The sequence below is a fragment of the Styela clava genome, chromosome 2 (genome assembly GCF_964204865.1).
Source record: "Styela clava chromosome 2, kaStyClav1.hap1.2, whole genome shotgun sequence".
NCBI classification, from domain to species: domain Eukaryota; kingdom Metazoa; phylum Chordata; class Ascidiacea; order Stolidobranchia; family Styelidae; genus Styela; species Styela clava.
In genome coordinates this window covers 16,352,641-16,367,766 of record NC_135251.1, presented here as the reverse complement: position 1 = coordinate 16,367,766, position 15,126 = coordinate 16,352,641, and the positions used below count along the sequence as shown (strand labels likewise).

The 15,126-nt window shown below is 35.6% G+C and overlaps 3 protein-coding genes across 3 annotated transcripts; 1 reads left to right on the top strand and 2 right to left on the bottom strand.

Moving 5' to 3' along the window:
• Positions 1-204: 204 nt before the first annotated feature.
• Positions 205-3,601, bottom strand: LOC120336701 (peptidyl-prolyl cis-trans isomerase FKBP2-like). Its single transcript, XM_039404435.2, has 5 exons — positions 3,404-3,601; positions 2,677-2,789; positions 541-587; positions 429-464; positions 205-311 (listed from the first exon to the last, which is right to left on the bottom strand). The coding sequence occupies exons 1-5, from the start codon at positions 3,569-3,571 to the stop codon at positions 250-252; spliced, it is 426 nt and encodes a 141-aa protein (XP_039260369.2). The 5' UTR covers positions 3,572-3,601; the 3' UTR covers positions 205-249.
• Positions 3,602-3,628: 27 nt separating this feature from the next.
• On the bottom strand, positions 3,629-11,150 carry LOC120336699 (uncharacterized). Its single transcript, XM_039404433.2, has 2 exons — positions 11,067-11,150; positions 3,629-9,327 (listed from the first exon to the last, which is right to left on the bottom strand). The coding sequence occupies exon 2, from the start codon at positions 9,290-9,292 to the stop codon at positions 5,321-5,323; it is 3,972 nt and encodes a 1,323-aa protein (XP_039260367.2). The 5' UTR covers positions 9,293-9,327; positions 11,067-11,150; the 3' UTR covers positions 3,629-5,320.
• A 1,547-nt stretch (positions 11,151-12,697) lies between these two features.
• Positions 12,698-14,883, top strand: LOC120335552 (kelch domain-containing protein 4-like). The gene has a single exon (XM_078120587.1). The coding sequence runs from the start codon at positions 12,841-12,843 to the stop codon at positions 14,548-14,550; it is 1,710 nt and encodes a 569-aa protein (XP_077976713.1). The 5' UTR covers positions 12,698-12,840; the 3' UTR covers positions 14,551-14,883.
• The last annotated feature ends 243 nt before the right edge of the window (positions 14,884-15,126 follow it).

Genomic DNA, 15,126 nt, shown 5'->3' with positions numbered 1-15,126 from the left:
TTACCTTGTAACCCTAGCTGATACACGGTACATCACCTGGTGTGCGCACGAGCTTATATAGTAATGAATCTGTGCAAATCTGTAATACCATCGAACACCTGAAACCCAAAACTGTAGGAGTCCACACAAAAATCAGTCTTTTGTAGTCGACCAGCACTTTTATTGCAGCATTTTTATGATAGGACATGGATGAATTTTTCAAGACAAGACAGACATTTATTTGGTCAACTCTGGCATAGTTTGGATTAACTACAGTTCAGACTTTCCTTTGATTTTGAGAAGTTCAACCTCAAATATGAGCGTGGCACCACCTAAAACAAAAAACCTCTTGTGATTATTTAGCTTGAACAAGTTGTTAAAATTTGATCTGATTTTCACATTATGTTTTCCATTGACCCTTTCAAGACTGCCTGCGACTCCTTACTTACCAGGTATCTTTGGTGGAGATCCACGGTCACCATACCCTGCAATGCATATAAATATCATTATTTGTGTTTTATTAATTGTTGATTTATAAATTTTTGTGAAGCAAATTCTTACCAAGATCGGACGGTATTTTTAATTTTCTTTTCTCTCCTTCGCACATGCTGAAAATATAAGAAAATTCAGTAACCTTGACTTTTTATAGTTGGCTCAAAAAATATATGAAGGAGTTCGGCAATGCTTCGGAAAAACAGGGAATCCTCAGAAGATTTGATAACATATGGCATCGTATGGAAGCTAAGCCACGGTGTAAAGTTCTCCTAGATCAGAATTATAACGGTTCCTTGGAAAAACATAGGCAGCAGACTTTATAAAACGCGGTAGATTGTATAGAAGTGTGATATTTCAGAAATAGTAAGATTTCTTCTAAATATACATAAATTTGAAATCTTATTTGGTATATTCCAACAGTGTCTTTTAGAGTTCAATGTTACAGATTGCTTCATTATTGATAAGAAAGTAAAATAGGAAGAATGTGTACAGCAGGCCTGCACAACATGCGGCCTGCTAGATACTTCTGTGCGGCCCGCGGGTGATTTGGAAACACGCCACTTCTCGAGTCTAACAATCAAAGCCGGCATTGTTATGCAAGCGCACCGCTACTCCGATCATATTCGAAATTGGTGTGCCCTTCTCAACCCCTTAAAATCGTTGCTCGACCCCTCGCTCCCCAGTTTGGGAAAACCTGATCTGACTGGATCACGCATAAAACAATATCGGTATACAATCTCACACCCATCAGTGCATATTAGCAACCTATTAATAACCCCATTATTTTTACTAGCAGTTTATGAAACTGAAGTTTCTTCTTTGATTCAAATTTAGAACTTAAAAAAAATTCTTTCATTTATGAATGGTGCAGAAATTTTCGCACAAAAGATTTTGCTATTTACTGTAAAATTTCAAATAAATTGGAGCAGATTTTGTAGAAAAATGTAATTTACCAGTCAAAAAAGTACAACAGAGGAAGACCTATTGCTACTAAACGGATTGTTTGTCTAGCTACAATGGAAATATTCAATAATGGTAGATATGACTAAATAACTTGTCATACATATATTTGGGACGATTTTACAAATCTGAACCTGAGTAGAATATTTTCCTGCAGTCAGTTTATACTGCAACATGCAATACCTAATTCTAATGAAAAAGAAATATTGAAAATGAAGGATGGGTTTTCAAGGTAGATGAACCATTAAATACATATTTGCCATCTCCTATGCAAAAATACTGTAGGGCCTACCTTGGTTTTACTCAAGAAAATAAGATTCTTTATATTTTTAAGTTCCCCAGTAATGAAAGTGATTCATTAAATTTAACTGTTTCACAATATTATTTTGATTTTAGTTCAGCTTGTTAAATATGTATGTGGCAAAGTTTGCGGCCCGCCGGGCCTTCAGATTTATGCTTGCGGCCCTCGTGGTAATTTGAGTTGTGCAGGCCTGGTGTACAGGATTACATTTTATTAGGTGCCTTTTATTATGCTATAATTTGTTGTGGTTTTGTGTTGACTGCTTGGAACGCTTCGAAATTATGTATGAAACCTCTAAATACGATAATCATCGAAATCTGAAGTGTGTTTACTCGGTCAAGACATTGCCTGGCAATCAATACCATTCTTGTCAAACACCTAATTAAGGGCCAATTGCCAAATAAAGCATCTTTGCCTTTTATATTGTATAACCAAGCGGCTACATTGATACAAAATAACAAACCAACATAATTTCTCGCAGCCTGGCAAAAAATCCGGTCCACGTACCAGCGAGTGGGACAGTTTGTTTAGGCTGCAGTGCAGTTACTCATGGAAGAAAAGAAAAAGCTAAGGATAATGAACTACTAATTTGGATGTAACACGATCAAAAAAGCTACAAAATAGACAAATATTGTTGGGGCTCGTAACAGTACTCAATTACATTTACTAATACTCGTCGACCAGCACAAATATCACTTTCCAACTTTCAAATCATATTCACTTGTGAGCATGTTTAACAGAATAAGGCAATCCCACCCAGGGTCGCACCCACAGTTTGGGAACCACTGTCGTAGAGAGTTTTTTGAAGTCATCCTCAATTGACTCAGTAGGAGACAAGTAATGTTTACTGACTCCACGCTCTTCTTATGTTCATCGCATTGGTAATATACAGTCTGGCCATATATTATAAAAATTAAGACATCAAAATAGACTCGTCTTACCCAAGTAGTCCTTGGTCCCATCCTTTAATAACCTGTCCTACACCTAGTGTGAAAGTAAACGGCTGGTCGCGATCAACAGAACTATCAAATTTTGTACCATCTTCAAGAGTTCCCTAAAAATAAATGCAAAAATGAAGCAAACCTCTATTTTAATTAATCTATTCGATCAATATATTTGTTCCAGGGCCGGTCCAGTTGGAGTATTTTTCATGTTATTCTTGGATACATAAATATTGAGTGTATGGAGACCTTGTTTCATAATCACATCTCTTGTCTAGCTGGCATCAAAAAGTAAAAGGGAGAAAAGCCCCAGCACACGCATAGAGTTGAAGCACGCATAGAGTTGAAGCATGAGTTAATGCTTTTGGGTGTCGCTGCTTGATAGCCAGCTTTGGTGCCCCGCGGCTTCCCCTCCCCAGTAAAATGTGTATTCAATATTATTTTTTCGTCTTAATTTTGCATGTTAACTTTTTTCACTGAATGGAAAAAAATAAACTTGACTATGACTAATGCTGATGTTAGATAACTAGCGGGAAATATTTTAGAAAAATTTGCGTAAAAAAATTTAATAATTGTGCCTGTTACTGGTATTTGCAATGGTTCATCAAGTCCTTACCATAACATGGTAGTCAGTTGTAGCTTCTTTATTCAACTATTAATAACCAGACAAGAAGCAAATGAAGCTAAGCTTTAAGTTTGGTTCAGACATCAGACAAGAATATTTTACCGTATAGTGCATATCTAAGACATCTCCCTTCTTCGCTTTCCTTGTCTCATCTTTGTTACAATTTTCTGGTTTGTGCTTCACTCCAATTTGAAGACCTTTTTTCTTTTCAGCAGCATTTACAGCCACAAGCACCAACACCAAAACGATTAAGGCTAATAATCTCATCATTATAACAAACTACAATTATAAGTATACAAACTTAAATAAGATAATAACAGGAAGAAATGTTATGATCAAAAACAATATAATCAATATCAGATACAGATAATAATAATAGGGAAGGTATAATGGTAATCCAACATTCTTGTCTTGAGATGATTTATGTCATTGGATTGTATATTGTCCTATTATGAACAAATCAGGGTAAATTCAATGACACTGTCACATGCATGACCTTTAGTATTGAGCACATCCCTTAAATTTATGCAACCGACTTAAAAACGATAGAAATCAAATGCCTGCCTACAAAATAGCAGTATGTGCAGGAAATAATATTCCGTTACACAGGAAACAATGGATCACCTGTGTTACATAAACACATACACATACAATAACAATCTCAGGGTAACAAATAGGGTATATTGATTAACTGATTTAGCACCAAATAAAATATGCCTGGTGCAAATTTGAAAAATGGACAATGGCTTTAATCTTTGAAGACATTTCAAATGGTTAAGTATATGGTTCAAAATATTACATTCCACAGCACTTGGAATAGGAAGCATCAACACATTTTTAAACACTGAATTGGTTGAACATTTCAAAATCTGAATAAGGTGTCAGAATCATCACTCCACATAAAATAATACAGCCTAATTAGAAATGCCCAATCTTTTTTTTACCTTTATTTACCTAAATCTATTGAACATTACATAATGGAAAGTTGGCCTACAATTTCTTCTTTATATATTCCTAATCAGACTGAGAAATAAATATAGCAGTATTGAAAATTGAAACATAAATCAACAAACAATAAATGATAAATCAAAAATAAAGATTGCACATTTTATTGAAAATAAGAAAAACTGAATAATAACACAATAAATTTCTTCACATTTAAATTAACAGGCATATAATCAAATTTGCTATTAGTTATTATACTTTCATATTTCAAAATCAATAAATTCTGTATAATTTCATCTGATCAAAAACAGTATTATGCTAAATAAATAAACTTGGGACATGAAAAGAACATAAAAGCGATATGTTCAGAATAGCAAATGCTGTGTTTGAAAAAGCTGACTTTGGCGAGGTTTTACAATCCAAAATTAAATTTGTGAAAGTGTGATTCAAGCATTTTCAACATCTCTGCCTAGCCAGATATGATTAACCAATCAAAAATACCCTTCAATCCAAAAATTTTCAAGTATTTATACCAGGGGTGACCAACCTGCTTTAGACCGCGATCGACTAAAATCTTCAAAATAGCTTGCAATCGACTGATTGGTAATAAGATCATACACAAAAACGAATGAGTACTGAATATGCAGATAACTGCACACATGTATACAAATAATTCCACTGCTGCCAATAAGCTCGGCTCTGGGAGTGCATTTTCAATGAAATTGCCACAATAATTTGTATTTTTATGTTCCATTTAATTTGTTAATTTGATTATGTATGATATTCAGCACATTCATTTCACGGTAATTTTTTGGGGTTTGTTATTAAATTCACTCAACATCAGACTATCGATCGCGATCGACGTGTTGGCCACTCCTGATTTATACTATAATAGCTATTTTACAACACAGTATCTAATATGTTATACATATGAAAAGTGGAATCATTAGAAAAATATAATTGCACAGACGAAGCTCGTTGCTGACTATATTTTAAATAAAGCTAAAAAATTTGAATGCTGCATTCCAAATTACTACAGCACCGAAAATTTAAGTTCACAAATGCAGGTTGAAATCAAAATAGACCCAATGGGTCATCAGTTACAGTGGCTGTTTTAGCCTTTTCCGGTTGAGATATATTCTTTTTAGTAGTGGTTGCCTTCTTCGGTTTACCAGATGGTTTATTTGAGGTTGACTGGAAGATATCTGCGACATCATCATCGTCAAAAATAGATGAAGCTGGTGCTTTTGATGCCTTAGCTTTCTTCTCACTTTTTTTAGTCTTTTTCTGCGGCAACGTTTCTGCGAATATATCATCATCAAAAATGCTGTTGTTTGCGGCAGCTGTTTTCTTTTTTTCAACCTTCGGTGATTTTTTAGGTGGAATTTCTGCCGTAATTTCATCATCAGCGAACAGATCTTTTTCAATGTTTTTCTTAGATTTAGCAGAAGGAAGAGTAAAATCTAATTCATCACCAAATATATCCATATCGTCTACGACTTTTTTCGTTTTTTCAGATTTAGGTTTTGCTTCTGGAAGTATATCACCAAATATATCATCATCTGATGGCAATTTACTCTCTCTTTTTGACGTCTTTCTTTGATTAGTTTTACCAAAAATATCTCCTGCATCCTCCATGTTATCTTTTTCACTATCATCACCGAATATATCATCCTGTTTGCTAGGTTTTTTCTTATTTTTAGACAAAACGCCGCCTGTAATGTTGAGATCTTCAAACAGCTCATCGACATCATCATTGAAAGACAAATTTGGGGCTGATTTTTTCTCTTTGTTGGATTTTTCATCTTTCAAAGTATCACCGAATATATCATCATCGTCAAACAATTTCGGTGCTTTGGTTTTAGACTTGGTTGACTTGCTCTTAGAAAATAGCGAACCTGAAAATAATTCCGCATCAATATCTGCAGAATCTATTAAAGCTGTTTGAGGTTTTTCTTTTTCAGCAGGTGTTTCAGATTGTTGAAATATATCAGAGGTGGATTTTTGCTCCTTCGATTCAGAAATTTTATTCGGTTTGTTCTTCTCTCCTCCACTCTGCTTTTTCGAGGCACTGTCTTCTAATGGAGGTTTAGGAGCCGAGATTTCCTTATCATTGAGAATATCACTGGTGAAAGTTGATGGTGGACTTGAAACAGGTCGGCGAGATTTTCCATGACGACTAGGTGGGCGCCGGTTCGCCTGTCCTCGAGCTCTTGTCTTATTTACGCTCTCAAGTGTCTTTAGAACAGGGGGTTTGTCAAACGATACTTCCGTCTTTTCAACTGGTTTTGGTTTAGGTACAGCACCTGGTAATAAAGTGGAAGGATTGAAGGAGAGACCAGCACGTAATTCATTCACTGATTTCTTGCCACCAGACCCATCTATCATCACTGGTTTGCTTTTAGTCATAATCGGTGAATTTCCAAATGGCTTAAATGGTTTTGCTGTGGCATTACTAAATGATTTCTTGGTCGTGGTGGGTGACGGTACAATAACTGGTTTTGTCAATTCGACTATAGGTCTTGTTTCATCGGATTTAGTAGATGTTTCATTTACAGTGGGTAAAACAGCATCTTCCTTTTTGTCTTCATCTTTCAATTTGGAGCTAGCATCTGACGTTTTTCTTGAGCCTTTCTCTGAATCAAAATCAGCACTGCTTGAAGACTTGTTGCTTATTTCGGAAGTTGATCGTCTTTTACTGATTGCGGCAGATAGCTCAGCGCCACCAAAACCTCCTCCAAACATTGCCACTGCTCCTGCGGGTTTCTTTTTAGGTGGAATAATTTCTTCCTTTTCAGATTCATCTCCTGATTCTGCACTGAATAAAGAATCTGATTTGCTTTTCATAATCTCTTCATTCTTTATATTATTTGATTGAGGCTCTTTTTTTACTGGCAAACTTTGGCCAGGAGAAAACAAATCATCACTGTCGCTACCATCACTTAATAATGACTTCTTTTTTACTTTATCATTATCCTTCGATTTGGATTTTGGTTTTATAGCTCCGGTGAAGTCATCATCGGAATCACTATCAAAAAGCCCTTTAGCTTTGCTATCAGTTTTTGGTTTAGCAGTTTCTTTGGTTTTACCGGTATCTTTTGGTTTTGACTTGCTTTCCACAGGTGGTTTCGGTTTTGTTTTCATTGATGAGAAGAAATCATCATCGGATGCACTATCAAAAAGTCCTTTTGATTTGTTAGCAGTTTTATTCACTGGAGGTGGTTTATTAGAGAACATAGAATCATCATCCGAAGAACTGTCAAGCGCTGAAGGCTTGGTTGGTTTAGCTGATTGTTTTGATGACTTCGAAATATCATTTTTCTTTATTTCTGGTTTCTTTACAACAAGTGGCTTTTTTGGTGCAGGCTTCTGAGCAAAGAAATCATCATCACTGCTATCATCACCAAATAGATCAGATGCTGGCTTTTTAGTGTTTTTATCTGCTTTAATCGACATAGGAGGAGGCTTTTCATTTTCTGAATCACTACTACTTTCAAGAAAAGATTTTGATTTTGGCTTTGAGGTTGCAGAGATGTTTTGTTTCGACGGTGCTTTCTTAGCAAATAAATCATCATCGTCATCTTCTTCTTCATCAGCGAGGAATAAATTGCTTCCCTTCTTGGTTGATGACTGTTCAGAATGTTGAGAGGTTGTATCACTTCTTGTTGTGTCACTCTCTCTTCGAAGTTTTGATAGTAGTTCTTTGTTCATTGCCCCGCTAAACATTGATACCCCACCAAGAGGCTTAGAAGATTTTTCTTCAACTTCATCATCTTTGTCTGATTTCTCTTCTTCTTCAGATGACAATGTTTGACTTTTATTGTCTCTTATTTCATCTTCTTCTGATACTTCATCAGATTCTTCATCCTCAATATCAACGTCATCAAAGAGACCTCCAGATTTCTTCTTTTTATCAAATAAGTTTGTTCCAGCACCAAATAACCCACCAGCATTAGCGAATAAATCATCGCCGTCTTCTTCATTCGAACCAAACAAATCAACATCCTTTTCTTTTGTAGCTGTTTTCTTTTTTTTTGAAATTTTTGATGAAGTTCGATCTTTCTTCGGAGGTTTCACTTGTGGTGCTGGTGAATTTTCATCCTCGCTCGAACTGTAATCATTTTTCTTTCCAAATAAGTCATTATCTGACTGACTATCAGAAGTGAAGCTTGCTTTTTTAGTCTTTTTCACAGAACCAGCTCTGATATCTTTCTCGTTATCTGAATCACTAGAAATACTATCAGAATCATATTCAGATGATGATGATGTAATTGAATCTTTTTTATCATCACTTGGCTTTTCAACCTCTTCATCTGATTCACTAATGCTTCCTTGATCATCTTGAATTTCATCTTCGCTTGGGAGATCTTTGATTCCAACATCCTCAGACTCTTGAAATCCTCTACTTCCAATTAAATGTGGTAAAGGTCTTGTTACATAAGGATCTTTCGGTTCATAAATATTAGTTGGCAAATTATTTGTGCCTTGCCCATCTTCAGCATCTGAATCCATATCAGAATCATAATCCGAGTTTGCTGCATTTGCATCCAAAACATCAAAAGCGTCGTCAAGAACTTTGATGCCACTTTGTATTGCTTCTCTGAGTTTAGGAAGAGCATCAATCTCAGTTTGTTCTTTCTCTTTATTATCTGATTCTTCTTTTTCCTTTGACTCTGCGTTTGTTTCCTCTGAAACATCCTCGTCATATACTCGATTTTCAATAAATTGAGAATCACTCAAGGTTAAAAACCGATCTGCAACACTGCGCATTTTAGTTTCGGTCATACATGTCTCGTGAACTAAATTGTTTATTGCAAGTGTTGATTCATGTGCTTTGGCCATAAAATTTGTCGAAAACTCTTGCAAATATTTTAGTAAACCGGCATCTGCAGCTAAATTCCAATCGGCAGAGTTTTGTCGCAATTCATTAGAATTCCATGCATGCAACCATACTTTTTGATCATTCGAAGTTGGCCCATTGGCCAAAGTATCAGTTTCTCCAGCAGGCGCCGAAGTAGGGCCATTTGTCATTACTTCAGATGACATTATACCAAATATAATCTATATTAACACATTGAATTCTGAGAATTTACAAGTTTCAGAGTTTATGGTTTCAATGTACAGATGTAAAGAACTATGCAATGATAAATTCATTTTAAAGAGCTGTTTGATTCTCATGGTAGATTCACACAATACAATAATCAGACATGTAAATTTAAATCAAAGAGCGAAAAGTTAAAAAGACACATTCATCCTTATTTTTAAACTCTTTTTTATTGCAAGATGAATGCATTTGATTGCACAGGCACAATATGAAAATTTTACAGATTAAAATCTTTAAACTTTTCCTGAATATGTTAAATACAGCTGATTATAAAAAGCTCCAAATCTGAAAAAGTATAATTGCGGCCTAGCTGCATACACATTACACTAACAACTAAGTCAATTTTGAAAGACGGTACCGGTACCAGTCTACTGACAGACTGATGTATGGATGTACTACACAGCTAAAATTGGGGTCTCGTGTAGTTTTGTACCTAACGTATTTCTAGTAGGCGTAGCATAAAATTTTGACACGCCAATCCTAACCCTCACCTGACTACGCCATCCAAAAATTACGTCACTACGACATCACAATCACGTCATAGAGCTTGCCAAATACTCGTACGATCGCCAGAAATGGCATCGGTTCCGACGATAAAGAACTGACTAACGTCAGCGATCTCTCTCGAAGTATGCGGATGGTCGTCCAAAACGCGCAGACGATAACCCGAAATCGAGCAAGCTATTTCTCTCGTTTTTTCGTCGCAGCGATCGCAATAAGAGAGAGAATGCTGGCTTCAGCAAGTTCTTATCGGCGGCGCAGATGCCATTTCGGGCGATCGTAATTATACTTTGGCAATCCCTATGACGTGATGGTGATGTCGAAGTGACGTAATTTTCGGATGGCATAGTCAGGTGAGGGTTAGGAATAACATATGCAAAAATCGTTATGCTACGCCCACTGAAAGTACTTGTGGTGCTAAACTATACTAGACCAAAAGTACGTTAGGTATGAAACTACATGAGACCCTAAAATTGTTTGCTACGGGTTAGGATAGGATAGGATTTACATATTTATCCTGGGGGAGAGGAAAGCCGATAAGACGGCTTATCCATATGGCGAACCACGGCCTCTAGTCCGGTTACCATTCCAAGTCGGGTATGGGATTAGTTATATTGTTTGTTTTCGGAAGCATGGACTTGGTGGTGGAGGAAGCCGTAACCGACCAGCGGTAACGTGAACCACCCAACGACGGCGAGAAGTCCAGCAATCCTCTCGCACATAACCATCCCTGCATGGGATTCGAACCCACGCAGAGTAATTAGAGGTGCGGTGGCGAGCGTATTCTTAACGCTCAGCCCGTTGAGCTACACCGCCACCCACGCCATTATCGTATTAAACTAACTTTACATTCAGACATTGTCATTTACCGGTATGCAGGTATGTCTGTATGTTGAATGATATTTTGCTGGCTTGCTATCAATAATCTATTCACCAAATACCGTAACCTTTCATTGATATTGAGGATTCGGAACACAATTGCACGGTTTAAATTCCGGATAAGTGAAGAAAATTAAATATACATTAATCATATATAAATTGTACTTTATTTCACATATTCAATATCCAACAATTCATTGTATTTCCATTCATTGTAGTTGATTGTTGTCCCGAATGTTACCGGTATCATGGTTAAGATAATTGAATATATTTTATATTAGCATGGAAAAACAAAATTTATTAAGATAGGATTGGATAGAAAATCTGAAGACTTACCAAGTTAATAGGATTTTCCGATTTCCTGTTTATGTAAATGTTTTATTTCACATATACAGTAATAAAAATATCTGCAAATGTACGGCAGATTGTTCAACCCCCAAAAATTTCTATAACGGAACCACAGTCCACACGTATCCATTAATATGAAGTCAGGCGTTAATTTCAGTCACGTGGTTCTAGTTGTGGGGGGATCCCCGAGTCGCACGTTTGTGGAATTTCATATTGACTACTAATTCTGAATTTCATTAACTTTCACCATTTATTGCTTAATAAGTGTTGTCGGTTACACCAGAAAGGGTAGGATATTTTTATTTATCTTACTTTTAAAAAGGTCAATCATTATTGAATATTGAAAGGAATATTGAAAAGTGTAGACAAAATCCAAATTTTACAAGAGAACTTGATATTTTACATAATAGCCTAGCTTCTGATTAGTTTTGCATAGTGATCCTTAGTATTGAAACTAATGAATTTTTTATGTTTTCATGATTATAATTAATGCTAATGAATAAATATTGTACTAATGATTAATGTTGAAAATACATACTGGATATACCAATGGACTATTATATGGAAAAATGGACTATTATGGAACAACTACTCTGCTGATGATGTATTTTTTTTGTCACTTGTATACACTTATTTATTGGTATTCCTATATTATTTTATTTATTCTTTAATCATTGATTAATCCACATTGTGGAAACATTCAAAAATAAAAAGATCAATCAAAAATTTAAGCTAGCAAACTTCTCATGAAGTTTAAAATGCAGAAGTTTCTTGTGCCCGATGTACAAAAATTCCAGCAGCAAAAAAACTAGGTGAATGAAACTCGGACCTGACGATGAGCAAAATATTTAATTTTGAGGATTCAACAATAGTTACTGATCCGGAAGTGAATGTGTTTTTGGGTAGATTTATTGGGTCTCATGTAGTTTTGTACCTAACATACTTCTAGTGGATGTAGCATAACAATTTTTTCACGTGTCAATCCTAACCCCCACCTGACCACACCATCCAAAAATTACGTCACAGTGACGTAATAGAGCCCTTCAAACTATGCGAACTGTCATCCAAGACGCGCAGACGAGAACCCGAAATCGAACAGCCATTTCTCTCGTTTTCCCGTTGCAACGATTCCGATAGGAGAGAGATCGCTGACTTTAGTCAGTTCTTTATCGTCGGCGCCAATGCCATTTCGGGCGATCGTACGAGAATTTGGCAAGCTCTATGACGTGATTGTGACGTCGTAGTGACGTAATTTTTGGATGGCGTAGTCAGGTGAGGGTTAGGATTGGCATGTCAAAAAATTGTTATGCTACGCCTACTAGAAGTCTGTTAGGTACGAAACTACACGAGACCCGATTTATTTACTGATAAATCTTCTGTCAAACAAATTTTCTCAATATTGGTACTGGACTTCTGAGTAGTCTAATTGACAAAATGCTGAAATGTGGTAAATTATATGGGACAATGTTGAAATGGTCTCATTTTGTGCAAGAATTATTACCAGAAGCGTTGTAAATTTCCTAAATGATCCTTTTCCATATAATTTTTTTATTTGGTTGGTTTGTTTTATTTTTTGAGTCTAGGCTATATATTTCCTATCTCTACTTCTCAATCGACAATCTCAATTTATTTTATCGTAAAACGCCTGCTATTCTAGTTTTTTATTTTGAAATATTTCATCAACTTGATTCCGCTCAATTTTCCAGTTTTTTTCAACATAATCTGATTCTGTGCAACAATATAATCATTATTACGAATTACGATGGTTAAAAAGAAAAACAAGAAAGAAAAAGGAAGAGGTGCAGAAAAGGCAGCACAGAAATTAGCGAAGAAATCGAAAAAAGACGAAGGTGTTGAAGATTTGGAAGCTTTGATTGCTGAATTCAAAGTCATCGACAAGAAAAAACATGAAGTTTTTGAAGAAAAATCATCACCGCCTTCACCAAGAATAAATCTTTCTGTTACTGTTCATCCAGAAAAAGATGAAATTTTGTTATTTGGTGGTGAATATGACACTGGAAATAAAACTTATGTCTATAATGATTTGTTTATTTATAATATAAAGAAAAATGAATGGAATAATCTGTTTGTTCCTAATCCTCCACCACCTAGATGTGCCCATCAAGCTGTAGCTGTTTCAAAAGATGGCGGTCAATTATGGATATTTGGAGGGGAATTCGCATCTCCTACACACAGTAAATTTTATCATTATAAAGACTTATGGATTTTACATTTACTAAATAAACGTTGGGAACAAATCGACAAACCAGGAGGGCCATCACCAAGAAGTGGCCATAGAATGGTCAATTTTAAAAAGCAATTAATTGTTTTTGGTGGATTTCATGAAAGTTCAAGAGACTTTGCTTATTTTAATGATTGCTACAGTTTTGATCTAACAGAATATCAATGGAGTAAAATTATTCCAACAGGAAGAGGTCCGTCACCAAGATCTGGATGTCATTTATTATCCTCTTCAAATGGCATTGTCATTATTGGAGGATATTCAAAAGTAAAAATTAAGAAAGATATTGATAAAGGAACACCACATGATGACATGTTTTTTCTCGAACCTGACACCATTGGTGGCAAAGACACATCTGCCATTTTAAAATGGAAATGGGGAAAAGTAAAAGAAAGTGGATCAAAGCCATCGCCTCGGTCAGCGTTTGGAATGGCAACAATCGGAGGAAATCGTGCCGTCATGTTTGGAGGAGTATTTGATGAAGACGAGGAAGATGATATTTCAAGTATATTTTATAATTCAATGTATTGTCTTGATTTAACATCTTTTAGATGGTTTCCATTTGATTTGAGAAAAACCAAGCAGAAATCAAAGACAAAAAGATCAAAAAATGTAGAAGAAAGCGAAAAGATGAATGAAGATGAAAATGAAGAAGAACCTATGGAAACAGATGAAACAGAAATTGAATTGAAAGAAAACGAAGACGATTCAGAGAAAAAGAAGAATATTGTTTGGATTCCATGTGGAAGAATGAACCCCGTACTTGTGACAAAACACGGATTTATGTATTTGTATGGAGGAGCTTATGAAGAAGATGAAAAGCAAGTTACTTTGAATGATATGTGGTGCATCAATTTAAAAACACTGACAACTTGGAAACAACTCTATGAAGCTGATGACACAAGTGGTGACTGGCATGAGTCGGACAGTCAGTCATCATCTGAAGATGAGAGTGAAAAAGCTGACGAAGCTGTAGGAGGAACATATGACAATCAAGGTACGAAAGAAACCAAGGGTGATATAAAGAAAAAAGTTCGACATCCAAAACCTGAGGAACAGGAAAGTAAAGATGAATACTGGCTTCGAACGTCGGAGTATTGGCTTGAATTAATGTGCGATGAGGCCGATGAAGATATTTCTGCTGATAAAATCAAAAAGGCTGCAGAGGAAATGGCAGCTGCATGGTTTGATAAAAAGATGAAAAAGAAACCTAAAAAAATGGACGAGTAAAGAAGTTACAAGCCTCAGTTATACTGGAAAATATAATATGACCATTTGAGTTGGAAATAATTTGCACGTTGTAGAAATAACATTTACCGGTAGTAAAAAGCCCCCTCAGTTCTATTTCATGCTTCGCTGTAACAAATTTTGAATATTAGAGAATGTATCGGTGCAAATAAGTTGTTAGAAATGCTGTACTGTCAGTACTGTTCAAAATATTAGGAAATGGCATCCATCTTGACGTATGTCATTTAGTAATTGCACACTTTGCTACTGTACTGTAATTTAATTTGATGATATTGTTCTTTGTACTAACTCAATCATCTATATTTTTTTTCTTAGCAAATTATTTAGATATCAAATATTAGTCAAGCCCATTTCAATATAGAAATGCTTTAAATTGATGCATTTTGTTGATGACTTGACTTGCTGCATCAACCATATAATATGGGGAAAAGCAAAAGACAGAGTATTCATCAAAAAGATGTATTTCATCGATTAAATTATTTATATCAGGCTGCTCATACAGTGCTGACGATTAATCCTATGGATTGGGATTTATCGAGGCATTACACAAATACTTTA